The 19572-nt window shown below is 40.1% G+C and overlaps 1 protein-coding gene across 1 annotated transcript in view; it reads left to right on the forward strand.

Moving 5' to 3' along the window:
• The first annotated feature begins 12621 nt into the window (after positions 1–12621).
• The window catches only part of shroom3 (shroom family member 3), a 62047-nt gene continuing 55096 nt past the window's right edge, over positions 12622–19572 (forward strand). Inside the window, exon 1 of the mRNA XM_066710915.1 lies at positions 12622–13785. Within this exon, the coding sequence (XP_066567012.1) occupies positions 13645–13785 (141 nt within the window). The 5' untranslated portion in view covers positions 12622–13644. The remainder of the gene's footprint in view (positions 13786–19572) is intronic.

A 19572-nucleotide genomic window follows, 5' to 3' on the forward strand; every position in this document is an offset into this window, starting at 1 on the left:
GCCTTCCAACAGTACAGCATCACCAGCACATGTCGATGATGATCACGATGTGGATGTAATGCCAGTGTGTTGAACCGAGCCTGAAGTGGCCTGTGATGGAGCAGACCCAGCCCCAGCAGCCTCTGGCGTGCCACTGCAGTCACCATGATCCCCAGTCGGAACTGGGAGAGACAGGATTGTATTGCAGCAACACGCGCTGCCATAAGGGACACTGTCATGGACACAGAGTTGACGCAACCCCAGAAAAAGCGTCTGTTGACTCAGCTCTAGATGGCTCCTCTCAAGGTTGACCTTGAGGCCCAACCCATGGAGATGATCAAAGTCTAGCCTCATATGACGCGCGGCCTGCTCTCGTCGTCCAAGTAACTGAGGACCCACAAACCCTGAAGTCGCATAGGCGCCAAGACGGTGTCCATGCACACACTGAACGGTAGCACACAGAACTCGAACACTCTGCCCTGGAATGTGAAATGGAGAAACTACCAGTGACTGGGACATATGGGAACATGAATGTAAGCATCTTTCAAATCCATGGTTGTGACTCAATCGCCTTGCCGAATGGATTGAGCGATGGAGCAGTGAATGAGTATCTTGAATCTCAACACACGTGGATGGAGATTAAGTTGGCTTAGATCCAAGACTGAATGGAATCCATGTCCTTCTTGGGCACCAGGAAGTCTTTGGAATAAAACTCATCATGTTGAGCAGAGGGGGGTACTTCGCAAATGGCGTGCTTGGCCCCCAGCACCACAGTTTCTGACTGAATGATGAAGAGGATCCATCATCGAAAGCAGGGCAGGCGGAGGTGGAACTTGAGAGAGTAGCACCCAAGAGTCTTGGGGACAGGAATGACAATGTATTAGTTGCTGCTGCAATGTGCAGTCAACTGAGCAGGCAGTTCAGATGCCTGAGATCCACCCTGGGGAGCCTGGAAGCACAAGGAGGAGTTGCGCTTCCCTTTCTTCCTCTGCAAATGCAACTGTAGTGGAGGGGGCCCAGCTTGTAATCGCTGTCACCATTCTCTTGACATCATAGGTTGCTGCTGAGAGGGTCAACCAACAGGAAGTCACCGCACTGAGGAAGGGGGGGCCCCTAGCAGAGAAAAACCTGTTGTGTCTGCTCCTGGGCTTTCCTGGAGCGCTCGAGCATGGCCTCAACCGTCAGACCAAATGTGAGATTCAAATCATCAACTTAAGTGCACAGAAACAGGCAACAGGCTTTTACACTCTTCTGTCACAGCAAGTTGTCCAACACTGGAGTGACTGTCAACAGCTCCATCACAACTGTCTGTCTCTTTGTTTGCATTCAAACTTTTCAGGCTTATGATGATGAAAGGTTGCCAGATTCAGATTTACCAGAACTAACATAATTTCCCCTGCCATTATGAAGGATAACTCTTGTACTGCGCTTGCTTTGGATTTCTTGGTTTGGAACAGTTGGCCCTTTTTTGAACAGCCCTCCGATATTTTATTTTGGGTTAAAAAAGGTTTCTAAATCACATCAGAAATGGCTTTTTATGTGCCACAGGCTCAGTGCTCATTCTCCTCTGTGTTGTCTACCCTCTGATATTCCCTATTAGCTCTGAATGGGATTGTGTTCAAACAGATGATTAGTGGCTTTCTGAGTCATGTTTATTAAAGCCATTCAGATATGAATCCTGCCATTAGGGGGTGAGAGAAGTCAAAAGCTGTCATCTCGGCACAGAGCATAACAAGCCCTTGTGCGAGAGCAACTGTTATTGACGAGGAACTCTTAACCTCAGAGTTTGTAACTAAAACCAGTTTCACAGTGTCTACATGAAAATCAGCATATGATTATACCAACTGGTCTACTTTCACTCCCTCTGGGAAGTACACCCTCATGTATGAACAGACTTCACATAAAATAAACAAAGAGCAGTTACTGAGGGAGGTTACTTCTGCCCCAATGGCAGAGGAGATACAGTGCTCATTGTTATAGCATCCCTAGCAGAGGCTGCATAACCCATGGAACACAGCATTTGCCCCAGCCTCTAAAGTTGTTTGTTTGTTTACTGTGCACTTCATTAAGAAGTAGTTCTCCAGAGCCTCCTTCATACTTGTTCTTATCCATGACAGATTATCTGCCCCCCGTTCATTCACTTGTAGTATTATTTTTGTCAGCCTTGCCAGTTAGAAAGTCGTCACTGTAAATTTTAAATGCAGCAAATCAGGTTGAAGTTCCATGCATTATAAATATGTGCAATATGACTAGAAAAGATTACTGAACTTTTAAGTCAAACTGAATATGGGTCGGTTAAACATGACAAGACTGAAAAGAATAAGACAGATAATCCTGTGGGAGTTTTTATTATTTTCTAGATGTTTTTTTTTTTAAATATTAGAGTCAATATTGGAGTCTATATTGGATTAATATTCCTTTGGAGTCTAAGGTGTTATTATTATTTTCTAGACCAAAATATTAAATAGTTTCTACTACTGGCTATTTGATAAAATTGATTAATAAAAATTATAAAATCCTATCCTGTGGAGTGTTAGATGTTTAAAAAAACACTTTTTGTATTATTAGTTTTTTTCTGCTACTGGCTATTAGAGAATTGGATGAATAGAGTAAATTTTGGGGATTTAGGCATAGGTGTAGGTTTGTTGAGAGAACATGTTGAGAGAATATTAAATTGTCCCCCCAATAATGTATGTTCGGCTCCATAGGTGTAGGGGAAGCGTCCCCCCCCCCAAGTGCATGCTCCCCCCAATTCTGAAACGAAACCTCTGCGCAAAGCGGTTGGAGGAGCTATCGTCACACTGTCAATTACACTCCTCAGCTCCCACACAAGACACTTCAGCTCCTGGTGGGTGGGGTTGTCCTGCAGGGTTCTGGACTTGGGCTGCAAGAGAAGCACTGACAAAGGAAAGTCCATCAAAGGAGTTAGACAAGCTCCATTCAAGAACATTGACAGTACCCTGTCAACTTAAATCTAGAGTACAGGGGGGGTCCCTCAACCTCTGAACCCCCCAAGGGGGCAGAGTCCACGGGTGCCTAGCGCCGGCCCTGGTACCTTGTCTAATGCTGCCTCCAGCTTGGACAATTTGTCTTTCAGTTGTCTCTCCAGAAACCCCAATGTTTCCACTTCAGTCCCTAGCCTGTTCTTCTCAGAGGTCACTAATGCCAGTTCCTGATATCCATATAAATCCCCAACTAGCATGAGAACCACGCATGTCCAACCCCTTTGCTGGTAATCACCATCCCCACATGTTCATCCTCCGTGACAGCAAATCCAATAAGACATCAACATAAACACATGATAGGGACTTCATTTAGCAGGGACCCTGCGCACTGCACAGGGCTGCCACAGATCACTTTACAGATTGATAAATAGACAACAACAAATAAAATAAACCATAAACATTTTTTTTATAAAATAAAACATTAGGCATGGAGGAGAGAAAATTATTGTTAAAGTTGTTTTATGTCATTGTTTTATGTCCTTAAGTGAATACTTTAAGAGAAGTACTTAAGTTGTTTTATGCAACTGACCACAGGGATATTGTTAATGTATTGTTTCACTGTTGGCTTCACAGTGACATGCCTAACCAGTTTCTTGCTTGCCTGGCTGCTCAGTTTGGAAGGTCAGTGTGATCTGGGAAGTGGCTGGGTGGTATTAAGCATATTCCACTTCTTAATGATGGTCTTACTGTATTCAGTGACTTTGATACTGTATGTTATTCTGACTTTTTCCTGATCTGTGGTTCTCTACCACTTTTTCCCTGACTTGTTAAAAAACACCTTGTGGCCAGTTGCATTAATACACTTAAGTGAATTTTCCCCTTAGTTTTCATCTTTTCTGGTACTGCAGCTTTTACGTGTGTTGCATAAAACAACTTAAGTTAAATCCCTTAAGGGAAGTTAAGGGATCCTACTTAAGTTGATCACATAAGTATATATATATATTTCGCTTAAGTTAGTTAATGAATGTGAAAAACAAGAGTAATTTTCATGTAAAAAAATGTAAGGGTCCAATTCAGTTACCTTAAACACTTTTTATAATGGCCACATTTCTACAGATTGAAAATGGAGGTGAAGTTATGATTCACCCAAGGGTTATCAGAGATAGAGAGAATCCTTTGGATACACTGGAACTAAAACTACTGGTTTGACATTAAATATTTTTAATATATGTGATGCTGGAATTGGATTTAGAAGCACAGAGTAGATTTAATTGTAATCTATTAAATATCCAACCTTTCAAAATAACGCATTTGAAACCTTGTGCAGGATTTGCCTTTAATTGTAAAGGTATGAATATGGCAATACAACTTGTGTATGTGTAGGACGGTGAAAAGGTATTCCTTCTTGTTTAATCACCCCCTCTGCACGTCTCTGTAACTTAATAATATAAGATTGTCTGTGTAATCATTCATAAAACGTCACCAAACAATCTTGCAAGTTTTATTTCTTTTGGTTACTGAGTACAGGAAAATAAATGGCAAAAACTGTGGCTTTGTATCTGGGCCAGCTAAAATAAAACAGGCCTATAAATATTAACCTGGTGGTCGACCTGAACCCGGTACTCCTGGATCCTGGCTCTGAGTGACGTCACTGTGGCCTCCAGGCGCTGAATCTCCACGCTCTTCTCATCGAGCTCTTGCAGCAGGTTGTCAATGGCAATGCTGTTCCCAGCGTCTCGGTGCCACAGACGCTTGTTCTGCTCCTTCTCCAGGCTCAGCTCCTCCTGAGTCTTGTGTAGATCTGACTGTAGTACAAACACCACTGTCACTGCAGTATTCAACGTACGTTTGCAGCAGTGTCGTGACAAGCAGAGAGGCTCTGTGTGTAGTCTGGTCCTGGTCTGTTTTTCTCTTAAAAATGGCCAACTACGGCATTGTGAATACTAATATAGCATCTTTACTTAGCTATGCCTTCAAAGCCATGTTTGCAGACTCATGTTTTACAGCTTGTTTAGCATGTTACTGCCTAATTAATATTTCCTGTGAGGATTTTAAAAAGCCTGTGACAGGTTGGCCCTGTCACAGCACAACTATTGGTGGAGGCTGGGTTGTCTCTCATCAGCATTGGCATACTGCATCTCATTTAGGTGCTTTGCACAAGGTTGTTAGATACACCTGCAGTGCTGCTGCAGCCCGACAATTGGTGCTCTCACCACAGCTATGCCTCACCTTACTTAAAGCTCCTTGTTGTTGCTTTCAGGGATATTCCCAGACCACCACGACTGGTTTCCTGTCTTGGAGTGCCTTTCTGTACCAGATTGTTTCCTTTGTCTTTCTTTTGTTAATTTGTTTTGTTAGATCTCCCTTTGGAGTTTGAAGGCTCCTCCATGAGGAGGATATTGTTTGTTTCTTTTTTGTACCATGTACACGCATTAAATAAAGAAAGCCAACTAAGACTAAACCTTCAGAGTCCTTCATGTCCTGTTAGAAAGCCTTTTACTGTCAGAAGCTCAGATGCTCCACACTGCTCCAGTCTGGGGACTGGAAGAACCAAACTGAAAAATAAAACCATACAGAAACATACTGTGCAAGAATTAAAGGAGGGGTATAGCAACAGAGGTCTATAGTGAAATACACTTCCAAAATCATTCTGGGTCTCCTAGGGTTAAGAATTCAAACACATCAAGTCACAATTTCAATATTTCCATATTAAAGTGGAATTAGATTGTTAAACAAAACACAATCCCAAACTGCAGTTCTGCAAGGTATAGTAAGCTCCTGTCAGTACTGGTGATTAAAGGAAAAAATATTAATATTCATCCTTGCTCTTTGTAGTTGGCATGCAAACATTTCTCGAAAATTAATCCAACTCATCATGTGACTATTGTGTGCTTATATGGGGAGAGGAAAAGGCCCAGCGTGAGTGTGTGGGAGTTGGGAGTGTGGGTGGCTTTTCATGTTGGGAGAATCAAAAGACGCAAGTTCGGATGCAGTGGGTGGCCCCGTAGATCTCTAACAGGCTCTCACATGAAGTAAGGAAGGGATCGAAGAAAAAGAGCACCTCACCATAAGCTGGCAGAGTTGCAAGTTGAGGTCCCCAGACTCCTGGCGGTACTGATCCCTCTTGTATCTTGTATTAAAGCCACAGCATGTTTAATATAAATGGAGAACACACGATTGAGTGTAAAATCTGTTATAGGTATGTCAATGGAAAAAGACACAGAAAGCACAATGTACAGTAGTGCTGAAGATAGGCTTGCTTCTTTTCTATACTGTTAGAATAGAAGCAGTATTTTTCAACATAGTCCATGAAGACAGAAGAGGCATTTATAAAGATCCACTAGGGTTGCACTAGTCTGCTATGATAAAGTGGATTACCAGAGAGAAAAAGAAATACAGAGAATGAAGTTTCATTTTTAGTGAACTGTTGTTGAAATGTATTGAAATTGAAAGAATGGACATATGACATGTGCAGAGATCACAGAGAACAAACAAACTATAACCTTTCACAACGTTGCTATAATTAAATGTATTAGCTGAGGTGTGTGCCAATTAGTTAACTATAGATCCTTGAACGAACCTTTTCTTCGTACATCTTTTTGGCTTCTCGCAGCTCAGACCACAAATGGGAGACCGTGGATTTCAGCTCAGTGACCAGAAGAGGTGATCAGTACTATAAATCAATAATAATGATTGTAGACTGAATTTATATAGTGCCTTTCGGGATGTAAAAAGAAAAGAGAAACAAAATAATAAAATGCATAGGTTTTAAACATAAAAGTAAATAAAAATATCACTTAAATAAGAATACATATTCCAGTCAAAAGTCAAATCCACAAGAATAAGATTATTCATGTTTATTATCTTGCTTTTGATCTTATTTCCCAGTAAAATGAATTATTGGTTAGTCTGTACATAGGTCTGTAAGATTCTCATTGGTTCTTCTGGAAGTGACTAATTTCCCTACAGTTGAGCACCCTGGCTCCTCACAACGGTCATGTTAAGAGCTGTGTGCCTCTTACTGTACAGTCTCCATCTGGCTCTGGATGCTCAGGGCAAGGCTGCCAGAGCTGCTCAGTTTTTCAGACAGCGCTGCCACCTCCTGTTCATGACTGAAAATGAGCTGCTCCTTTCTGAAAGAGAGTCACCGCCTCACTAATTTCTATGGCCTGCCGACTGATTCTGAATCAAAGCAAGTCTTCAACCTGATACACGTATGAGCTTGCCTGTGTCCATGAAACAGAATCCATGGATTAGTTCTCTCTTCCATGTAGGTTTCTTAGCTACAGTGAGGAGAAGGATTGTTCTTTATCTGATATCAGTCAGAGCATCTTTCTCAATCTGACTCGCTTGCAGTTTGGTCTGCAGCTGGATGATGGACTGGCGGAAACTGAACTTGTGCTGCTCGTGAAGTTCATACATCTGCAGTGCATCAACACGTATTACAAGAAACAGTCTACTGCGATAACGGGGGTGGGTGGGGGAGGAGCACTGTCGCAGTTCTCGCTTAGAAATTATAAACACTGCAATCACTTGCTCACAAGGCTTGGAGACAACTACATGACGCTGGAGAGGAATTTACAACACCAAATAGCTGTTACCACCTAGTTTATTTTCATATCATTTAAAAACAAACTGAAGTTTCTGTCAAAATACCTGAAGTTCTCTTTAGTATTTGCTATGCTTGTAAGGAAAATAGGGACAAGTTAAACAGCCATGGCAGTATAAATTATATTTGACTTAATTTAATCAAACTGGCACCCGTGGAAACTTGTTTTATTGAGAAAGCAGATGTAAAAGCTGCAGTCTGTAACACATGGCACAGTTTTCAAAACAGTAACAACAACATGTATTTCAATAGGGCCTTTCAGCACAACCCCGAATTTCAAAGCACTTCGCATTAAAGCTGCAGCTGAACAAACAATCCTACACAGTGCAGCAGTCGGCTCTGGGGTGGAACTGCACTGAGGTTTGTGTGCCAGCACACCACTAACAACAAGCATACGACCTGCTTGAAAGGGGGGTGGGGGCAGAGAGGTCTGAACCTGAATAAAGGAATGGGGAAAGACTGTCATCGTCTGCATTCGTGTTGACACTCCTGCTCTTATAAAAGGCTTCATGGCTCTTTAATGTCCATGAAAGTTCAACCATTTAAGAATGGACTCCACTGCACACCAATTCCAGAATGGCCCTAGTATGTACAAAACTCTAGGCAGATCTAATGTTTAAATTGTCTTTAATCTGAAAGTCAATTAATCATAACCAGCATGAAAATGAATGTGACCTGTTCAAGCCAATTCGCTTAAAAGTGTTTAATATAATTTAACTTCAAAGCTTAATCAACTAGAAATATGTAAACACTGCAACATTTTCCCTAATGATCCTTTTACATGCTTATAATCAATCCAGACTTTGGGAAACAAAAGAAATGGGTAGATAAAACGTAAAACATTCCGGGTGATCATTCAGTTAACAAAAGCCTGCAAGTCTTTATGTTTTTAAATGCATTTTGTACCACTGGATTTGTTCACCTTTTAAGAAAGGTGTGGTAAATGTAACATGATATGAACATTTTGGAATCTGGGCCTTTTATGTTCAGAAAGGACTTCAGAAAGAATTTGTTTATTCCGGATGCTCTTTACATGCCTTCTTCATTTGCCAACACTTTAAACATTTTTATAGCAAAGAAGCTTGTATTCACGTAACTGTTAACTTTATGTTCAGTTGCAGTTCAATAGCAATTTCAAAATGGTCGAAAAACAGGAAATTTAATACTTGGCCACTTTCATCCGATTGGCCAACTCTCTTTCACCAGATTGGTCCCTGCCGCTCAGGTTGAAAGTTTTTCACACTGCGAGCCTCCTCGTTGGAAATGAATGGCTTTTGCTGGTTTGCTAACGTTTTACCTCTATCTGTGTCCTCGGTCGTAGGATTATTGATTAATGATGGTCCCTGGACAGCAACAGCAAACTGAACTCCCGAGCTGGTGGACACAATCATACTGTAGCCTTTTCTCCCTAATGATGTGTTTTCCAAAATGTCAAAAAAATGACATCGTTTCGACAGGGATCGTCCCGTGCAGTGACTTAAGATTCAAATTCAATAGAGGTTTATTGGCATGACAAGGTTAGACAAATATTGCCAAAGCATTTACAGCAAATAACTAAAGGTGACATAGATTAAGCACACAAAATAATACAGGATACAGATTGTACATTGACAATAATAATCATTAAAGCAAAAATAATATATATTTAAAAATAAATACATAAACAACAATAATACAAATATTTTAAAAACTACATTAAAAGGAAGAAGAGGGAGAAGATAAACTGTTATAATGAGTGCAATTTGGAGACATGGTTATGCATTCATGACTACTGTTTCCCTAATGTTGTGGCAGTGTGTCATATATTCTGCTGTGAATAGGAACCGTGCTGGTATATTTGGGGTAGAAGGAGTCTCTGGTCTGTTTGTATTGACACAGTCCAGAGTAACGTGTGTCTCTGTCTCTCTCTCCCCAGATCCACACTGGTCACACAGGCACATGTCTCTGGGTCTCTCCTCCCCCAGGCGCTGCTCATTTAGTCTGTATTTTGGCAGGATCTGTCTAATTTTAGGCTTTTGTCAAATAATCTGCCAGGGCATAGTCTCTGCCCAGGGCCCTGTAATACTCCAGCTTGTGTTGTGTTTTATTGTGGTCTGCCCAATGGCCAATGTAGCTGGATTTCAGGACAGAGTTGAGGAGGGGATGTGTTGCCCTCGCTGGTGTAAAGCTCAGTGTCAGTGTGACTCAGCTCACAGAGCTTCAGAGCCAGCTGGCTAATGGGGTCCCTTATGAGTTCTGTGGTGGTAGCTCTGTGGTGGTAGGAGTCTGTGTCGCCCTGCTTCAGGTGCAGCCGGTAATTGAGGGCTCTTTTTTGGACTGTGAGAAACAGTGGGAATTGACTCAACATCCATTGTTTATCGTGTTTCTGTGGAGGTTCTGGGTGTTTTACAAAATTCCAAATGTAAGCTTTTGCTGGACCTTTTTCCCACTTTTCCCAGTCAGAGTGGGGCCCCAGACTTTGCTGCCATACAACAGGACGGGTGCAATCAAAGAGTTCAGTCCAGATCTTTACTGATGGTTTCAGGTCATAAATCCAATTCTTAATGGCATAGTATGCCCTGCATGCTGTTTTGATGGGTAAATTGAAGTTCCCAGGAGAGCAGATAACAGGCCCAGATAGCAGTAACTTGTGTGTGTTGCAGTGTGCTTTTGTTTATTCTCAATTGGTACACCCCCCCCCCCTGTAATCTGGCCTTTTTTAGGAAAATCATAATTTTAGTTTTGTCCAAATTGACATCAAGAGCCAAGGTTTTACAATATTGTTCTAGTATGGCTAGTTTGTGCTGAAGGTCCTGCTCGGTGGGGGACAGTAGAAGCAGGTCTTCGGAATAGAGCAGGCATTGTATCTGTGTGCCATCTAGAGCAAGTCTAGGACTGGAAGACTGCTGCAGCTCTGTGGCCAGATTACATCCCTGTATCACTGCCCTACCCTGAAGAAGAACTCAATTGTGCTGTTATTTATATTCACACTGCACTTGTTTCCTGTGTACATGGATTTGATGACATGCATACTTTCCCTTTCTCTTACTTATGTACATGTCGAGTTATGTGCAGGGTATAGATGTGATCTGCAGTACTGTGTTTAGGGAGCAATCCTATCTGGCTTTCACTGAGGATACTGTGTTCTTGTAGGAAAGCCAGTTTTCAATTATTCATAATGCTACAAAAGAGCGTAGGTTACTATTCATTCAGATTCCTCTGCAATTATTGGGATCTACTTACTTATTTCCTTTTTTATAGATAGGCCTAGGTGTTATTAATTCTGTATTCCATGTGACCAGTAGTTAATACTAAGCTGAAAAATTTGACCAGAGCATTCTATATTGCTGGGTTACTGTATTTTTTTACATTTGAGATTTTTTAGCTTCTCTTTGACCTCTTGTAGTGTGGTTGGGCTGTCTAGACAGGATTGTTTGTCTTTAATTACTTATTCTAGTGTTGTTAATTCTTCTGGAATTTTGAATTGGTCTGTTTCATCCCCCATTGCTATCTGTAGATTAAAGGCACCTGCCGTTACTGCTACTGCTGGCGCTTTCAAACAGCTTGCCTCTGTTTACTACAGTCCCGAGTGATGCAGGGTGGGGAAGAACGCTGCATGAATTGTGGGCAATGTAGTTCTATGTTGTGTTTGTTTCGTGCAAAGCTTCAACAAGAATTGTTTGTAACAATCTCATCCAAAAGTATATTATATGTATGATATATATTTTTAACTTATGCATTATTAATAATAATGGAATTTATGAATGGTAGATGACACAGTAACATAAAAGTGTGTTTTAAATGTATAATCTTGATATCAATGCTAAATTAACTGGATGCAGTTTCATATAAGCAATATTTTTCTATTATTATGCACACATATGTTCCTGTACATTGCCAGGATGTTGACAGTGATGAGTCCTATGTATTTTTTTTTTTTAATTCTTACCTTACCTTAAGTCCTATGCTGACTATTAAATACTTAAGTTTATTTGTTTGTTTGCCAATGTGCAGAATTATGTTTGTCCTTCCAAGAATCCTGGGTTTTGGACTTTCTCTCTAGCTTCATGCCATCAGTAAACTCCAATTAGCTTGCTATTTGTATACTAAAATATGTCTATCAATCCATCAATTTTTGGCGACGCCAGTCAATCGCAGAGCCTGATATATCTCAGTCGTCTGTAACTCCCTTCAATATAAGCCAGGTTTACCATCCTCATATCAGTTATACATAGGGTTCTAACAACTGTCAATAGATTCCATAATTATTGTGTTATATTTTTTAATATCCTTCTGGTGAACCACAGAATTATAAAAGGAAGTGAAACACATTGCTTGAAATCAGTTATGATGTCTAGTCATAGTTATTAGTTAGTTTGTTCATGTAAAATTAACAATTTCAAAGGGATTATACTTAGCATATTTACACCATTCCTCCTTGATGAGCACTCTTTAACGTTTCTTTTCATAAAAAAGGAATTTCAATAATAACACATAGCCATGTAGACTTTTACGTGGTCTCTTTTCCCTGCCTCATCCCACCTGATATGTAATACCTTCTCTCTCTACACACACACAATGGAATGCTTTTGTTCGGCTTCTGCAGTGGGATGGGGGTTCATATAACCATTCAATGGATGCCTAGACAACCCCACAGGCAGCACACCACAGAGCACCTGTGACCGGAAAAGAACCTCCTGTCTCAAATGAAAGGCCATCATAAAAAACAATAGAGAACAACCACAGCTTTTTAATACGCTTGTTTGTCATTCATATCAAAAACACAATCCTTTCATGAAGATTGTTTCCAATACGGTTTACTTCTTGATTGGATATATGCTTACGCCATTTTTTGACTGCAACATTCCCTTGAAAGCAAAAACATGCTGTTTCATCTATACACATGAACTGTGTTTTTCTAACTCAGTGACATACTTTCCTTTAAGTTGAAGTCCAGTGAAAAATACTGAAATGTATATATATATATATATATATATATATATATATATATATATATATATATATATATATATATGTAAAACACAGGATTGCATACCTAAAATTAACCTCTTAACCTTCTGTTTCTAAAGAATGAGGCATAGAATAACTGCATAATTAACTATTAAGTCACATTTCAAATGCTTTCCATTTACAATAAGTAACTCGCATCTGGGAATACACTCAGATTTAAGTTATTGATGCCAGCTCCTTTTTTTCCTAGAGTGGTTCGACTGGAATTCAGATGAAGTAATCATCACGTTATAAAGGAAGAATTACCGTGGGTGTTTGTTCTTGTTTTAGGCAGTGTATGTGGCTGGGACAATTGAATGGGACGACAGTGCGGGAAAAACAAAGTGTGTCAGTCCCTGGCTGCGTGGTCCAAACGCGCTGAGCGGGTAGTGCACCTCACGCATGCGTCTTGTGCGTTAACTTGCGTGAACTGCAAAGCGGGGGAGGCAGAGCTCTGTGTCCAGGGATCTGTATGAAAGCTGTAAGCGCAGCAAGGAAATGCGATGGGAATGAATCACTCGATGGCAGTCTCAGAGTATGCAGCAGGAGAAAGCTGACGAGCAGACAGAAAAACCAATAAAGTGCTGAAACCTACTTTGCAGAACTTTCCCTTTCTGTCTGACAGCACAGCTATAACCCAACCTAAGCAGCTAGAGAAGAGACGGGCTTTTCTTTCCATCCAGTGGATTGTAGCAAAATGCTATTGTAATGTTAAAATGCACTCGGAAGAGGAAAAAGGGCTGACAATCGATCAAAAGTGAAGCCTCCCACTTGCATCATAGACACTGGGTTGCCTATCGACTGGAAAAGTTGTTGTTTTTGTCTTTTTAAATCTTTATCCGTCTCGTCGGTTTTCTTTTCCTTTCTTTCTGTTCACATCACTTGGTGGTGGTGCCGGGGGGACATGCGGGGAGAAGCGGCAGCGGCGCGGTTACAGATCGGCGCTCTAGTCTAATGTCGAGGGATGGCATTTTATTTCATTTCCGCTGCCAGACAACCAAAACAATAATGCTTGGACATGATTTTTTGCAGACCAGCGCACGGCCCTCCATTGGCGAGTGATTTTAAAAAGAAGAAACGCCGAGCAGCCTCCTTTGCGGTGCGTGGGGTCCGGCGGGGAGGATGGAGAGCTCGCCCGGCTCCGGCGCACTGACACAGGCGGGACGCTGCGTCTCGGTGGAGGCTTGTCTCCGGGGAGGTGCGCCCTGGGGCTTCACTCTGCAGGGTGGCCTTGAACACGGGGACTCACTGATCATCTCCAAGGTAAGGACCCTCCAGCAGCCTGTGTGCCAGCTTGCGGTGGCATGCATATCTCTTGACAACATCTTCCTGTAGTATCATCGCTGGGCATGGTCGTGTTGTAGCTAAAAGCAAACGATAAATATCACTGTAGATATTAGAGGTACCAGTAGTCAGTTTGAAGTGCTACTGAAGAGCTCAGGTTTGCCTATGATGACATAAGTCCTACCAAGTTTCTACCATGAAACATTGTCGCAGTGTAGTGCATTACTTTGACAATGTAACGTTTTGGTGATATTGCACTGAATTAACTGAATAATAATAATAATAATAATAATAATAATAATACTGGCAATGCCAATACTGAAGTCCAGATAGAGTATGGTTTTGTTTGATTATTAGAAACAATTATGGGCGTTATAAATCAACATTTACTCGATTTGTAGCCATTGAAGAAGCTTTAAATTCGGGATACCACTGCCTAAGTACATGGGATTTCACATCAAAAGAAACCTCTGGAGTTGTTTTTCGTTAGGTTTGTCATAATCAAGAGCTGATTTTATTTTCAGCACAATGGTTGCTACAACTGTGTAAAACTCTGTCCTACAAAATAAGCCCAGGAAAGTGCATTATTAAAAACTGCTACCATGAGGCATAAGGCCAAATACTGCATTTAAAAATTTGGCTGAACAGTGGGAAGGAGGAATTCAGCTCCTTTTACCCCCTAGAATATTTAAAATTGTTAATTAGTTGTGTGATTTATACCACATTTTTCAAATAGTATATCTTCTGGAATTGCACCTCCTAATTTAAATATACAGTTAAGAAATAAATGGATCCAGGACCTGTAAAATCATTGGACATAACAGGGATCTATATTGGCAACATTAATGAAAATCACATTTCACCTTGTAATGCAGGTTTTTCCACATACAATTACACAAACAAATGTGTTCCTGCTAAAGTCTTAATTATAATGAATGAAGCTATTCATGAAGATCTTTTTTCCCTGCTAAACCTCTTTGCCTGAGTCCTGACAAAAATATGTCAGCTAATCTGCAGTCTCATGATTAGCATAATTTGTCTGTACATATGCACTGCAAATAATGACAATTCATCTGTGTGGCTATGTTTCTGTGACCTTTTTCTCATTAGAATTAGAGTGAATTCACCAAGTTTCGGTCAATTTGTCAAATTTGTTAATTAATGCTCCAGTTAAAATATCACCAGAATAATAAACAGAGTGACACAAATGTTGTGACTGGTGGTGCCACACTTACTTTATAGGATTAAAAATGAAAGAAGAGAGTGATTTTTGACTGAAAATAAAGCCTTCAGGTAATGTAATATCTCCCAGAGGCCACTACAGACTTGCACAACTATGGAATATTTTGATGGATGTGACAAATTGATAGTTTAATTACATATCAGGAATCATTTAAAGGTTCAGTGTTATCACGTGCTGTCCATATCATTATTCCCACCATTCATTGTAAGGAATTTGTTAAGCAATTCTCTTTTTACAACTGAGATATTGAATAAGACTCCAGATCATGTAACTGCGTCAAATTACTGAACTCACAGTCTCACAGTCATATGCAGTTTTACCATATTTTGTGATACTTAAGACTAGGATTTTCCTTCAGTGTGTACCTCGAGTTGGTAACAAATGTTACTTTCTTTTCAGGGTAATAATAATAGGTAACAGTTGATAGAATTCTATTGAGAATATGAGTTATATCATGATAATATGATATTATTGGCCCAACACTTCTTAGGTGTCAGCCATAGGACAGACACATCATCCATTACATACTGTATAGTATTGAAACAGGTGTGTAGCTTTAGAGGTCACTGTTGCACTGAACACAGCCAACAAGTGCCTCAGCCTTGAAATCAACCTGTGATCATTTGGTTGTAAGGCTTATGCTGCAGACTGGGCAAATATGGTTTCCAACCTGTGCTCCTTAAGGAAGTGTGCATCACACTGGTCAATGAACAGTTAAATTAAGGGTGTCCTGTTTTGGTACTGGAGATCTCCCGGTTCCATTAGTTTTATAGGTCACAACAAACACCCTAGAAACTGGGAACACATTAGTTATTGATTCATGAAGCCAGTCACTTTCAATTCAATTAAGTAAATCTGGTCCCTGAAGGCTGAAGGGTTTCATGGTGTTAGATCTGAGTGATCTCTAATTGACTGAGTTTAACGAAAACACCTGCTTAATGGACCAGAATTAAAGGTTTCCAAGTCCTTATAAAACTGTAGTGAAAGGGTGACCTCTGATTCCTGCTGGTCTGAGGCTCTCTGTGACAAGGGTTGGTCACCCGTATTATTTTTAAGGAGACTAGTTATAAGAATTTTAAGATCTGCTATTGAGAATCCCTGCACTACATTTGTGAGAAGTGCAATTGAACACTATAATTAGTGGAACAATTGTGATTTTCTTGTCCAAACTAGAATAGTGATAAACTACATGGCTCAAGCAGCCAAAACATCTTTGTATGTGAAATGCCTTACATGAGTACTTGAAAATATAATTGTTATATAATGACTCATATAATGCACTACCAAGCTTAACACATTCTTTTTTTTTATTCAGAAAGAAAACATTTTTAAGACGGACGATTTAGTCTCTTTCCAAATTGTATTCCATTCTGCAGTTCCGTTTCCCAGGGGCTGAGTTGATCCTGTGACCTGCAGTGTATTAAACATTTGACCTGAGGTCTACGGGGATGAAAAGCTTCAAAGCTGTATAGTGAATTATCATGCTAACCCAACATCTTACATCTCCCGCTTTGCTATTCTATATTTGATTTAACATATTCGAGACTTGCTAATGTTGTATTGCTATGGAACCATAACCTCTAGTAAAAGGTGAGTCAATAATTGTCATGACTTTAAGAAGAAAATAGCTCACATTATTATATCATTTATTTATTCACAGATGCCCTTATCCAGGGTGATTTTCAGTTTACACAAGAAGCATTTTAAAGCATTACAACAGTGCAGTAATACAATCGATACAAAATACAATAAGCATACATCCTTTTACAATGAGGTAACAAGTACAGACATAATAGAGTTAAGTTCTAGGTTTGTGCTAAAGGGAACGGGGGCATAGGAGAAGTCACAGTAAAATAATAGAAGTACAATAAATAAGTACGCAGGAGCACGAGGAAGCATATGAATGGCTATTAAGAGGAACTGTTAACTGGCCTTCTCATTGCAGCTGTTATGCCTTCCTCAGCACATGTGTTTGCCTCAGTAAAATGTTGATGTATTGTGGTTACCAAAACGCACAAGTCCAAAACATGTTGTACAAATGTTAAACAAACAGATTACATTTTGCTGCCATTTTTGTGGTCAGAGAGCTCAAGTACCGACTGTTAATTCCACTGCCAGTCTCAGTTTTCTCTTCGTTTTCCACAGAAGGCCTAATAGTGAATGTTGATTTGGCAGATTGAGATATTTTCATGTGAAGGTGTTATGGTGTGAGCGTCAATGCTGGAGTTCTCCTTTTGGAGTGTAACATACTAACCTAGAGCCCTACCATATTGAATGAGCAGCTTGTGAAGCACGAATACAACGAAAATGGAAATAGCAAGAAGAAAATGGTTTGCTCCAATATGTCTTAATCTAGTAGCCTGGCCTCAGGTGTGATGCAGGAGGGCAGGCAGAAAGGTGGGATGTGGAAGCACTGTGTGAGGTTGTGTAACACTGTATTGACAGTCACATTCCATGTAATACTTTTAGTAGAAACTGCTATCTCTTACCTGTTGAAATGAAATAACCGGTTTAAATTTGATATAAAAAATGGAAAGGCTAGATTTTAAATGTGTATTCTTGTTCTAGTAGTTTTATAGCAGGATTTTGTACCCCTGTCCCACAAAACATTTGATTATCTTTTTTGTAACACTAGCTGCACTGTATGTAACTGACCTGAACTGATAATTTCCTTAACTATGCAGTGTGTGAAGTTATTTACCCTGCCCTGTTATTTGGTGATTCATTTTTATGAAATATTGTGAATTAAACTATACACATTCATCATTAACAAACAAGAATGACCAAAAACTAAATAATTATTTTTCATTTAGAGTTCAATTAAGTGATTAAGTTGTCAGCTGGAGTGAGAACCAGCAGACACATGCAATTATTGGGTTTAAAAAAACCTTGTATGTGGACAATGCTGCAACACAGAAGTAATCTGGCTATTGTTGTTTCTTTTTAACTTTGGCCCCTGTCCGCAGAAAGAAATTCATGGAAACAATTTCATGGGTTGCATTTTTTTGTGAGCAGACAAAACACATATATTTTGGGGTTTATTTCCAGGTGGATAATGAATAACAGATTAGATTGCTTGCCAGCAGAAAAAATGTATACTAGACTCAAACTCCTTTTTTGGGGATATTCATCTCTGAAATGCGCTCAAAATGTTTTTAACTTGGCCCTGTCAGCTTTCCTACTTTTTGTAGCCAAAGACTGAGAATGTGTGTTGACTGGAGCTGCCAAAATGATAGGCGGACAGTGTTTCATCGTAGACATTATGCTTGACATTGTCACTGGTGTTTAATCTATTTCTGTTTAAATCCTGAGTGTACGTCTGCTGTTTAAAATACTGATTGCAATTGATGAAACATGTTTAATGTTTTGTTCCCCAGTAGTAAAATGTTGTTTTGTTCTGAAACATCTTGGAAATGTTACAGTTGGACTCTATAAATGAATCCCCCCCCCAAAAAAAAAAGAGTTTTCAGTTTATTGCTCCCTGTGCTGGGCCTTTTTTGAATCTGAAACAGAAAATAATTTCAAGTGACAATAACTTCCACATGAAACTAATGAAGGAAATTAATTAACCATGCTTTATCTATATTTACAATAGATCTACTTACAATCTCATCATTCTACGGACATTTGTTTTAAGACTGATTAAAGTCTTATAGCCAGGTGCTTTGTCTCCACTTCCACTTCAGAAAGCTCCACCATTGTGCGCAACCGGGACAAATAATAGGTGAAACTGCAAAGTGTGGGGGCATTTTTACAGTGAAAATAGGCTTTCATCCATGATGTCTAGAGGGCCTAAATTTTCCTTCTATTCAGGCTGTTGTCTTTTTGAAAGCTTTTTTGAAGACGAGGTGATACTGTATTAGTTTAGAGGTTGTTTGTATTATTTTGTGGTGCACTAAAGTGAAAAACAAGATCCCAGAGTTGCTGCAGTAGTAGTTTCTCTCAGCGACTGGGCTCCTTGGAAGTGTACAATAAAGGACTAAATTGTGTTTAGACTGTTGGAGACGGTGCGATAAGGGATTGGGAGTTTGTGGGATGTTCAAGTGGATCTTAGCATTCAGCACATTCTTATCTGGAGGCACAAGTACCCTGCTAACAATGTCAGGCTTTCCCTAAGGAGTGGAACTAGGAGCTTGTTTTGTGTGGTGTAAATGTCATTACACAGATACTTTTTTAGAAACTAATCTGCCTTTTTGTGGAGCTGGCTGGGGGAGCTATGTTATGGCCAGTATGCTTGCTTCATAGATGTTGTTTTTTAAAAAAAGACTGTAATGTTATTTCATCTTTTTGCACACCTTTGTACAAAAGAGAGGGGCGTTTGGATAAGTTCACAGTGGCAGTTACTGTACTTGGATGCCGATGGTGCATTCTTCATGTCGTCGGTGCTAAAGATCTTAACAAGATACAGCAACAGGCAGACATCCAAGCCTGCTCCGATCCCCCCCTTCCCCAATACCCCCCAACACCCCCACCTCCCCTTCATAAAAGCTGGGAAGTGCAATCCCAGAATGTAGCCCAGAGTT

This window comes from Amia ocellicauda, chromosome 8 (assembly GCF_036373705.1).
Source record: "Amia ocellicauda isolate fAmiCal2 chromosome 8, fAmiCal2.hap1, whole genome shotgun sequence".
In the NCBI taxonomy this organism is placed as follows: domain Eukaryota; kingdom Metazoa; phylum Chordata; class Actinopteri; order Amiiformes; family Amiidae; genus Amia; species Amia ocellicauda.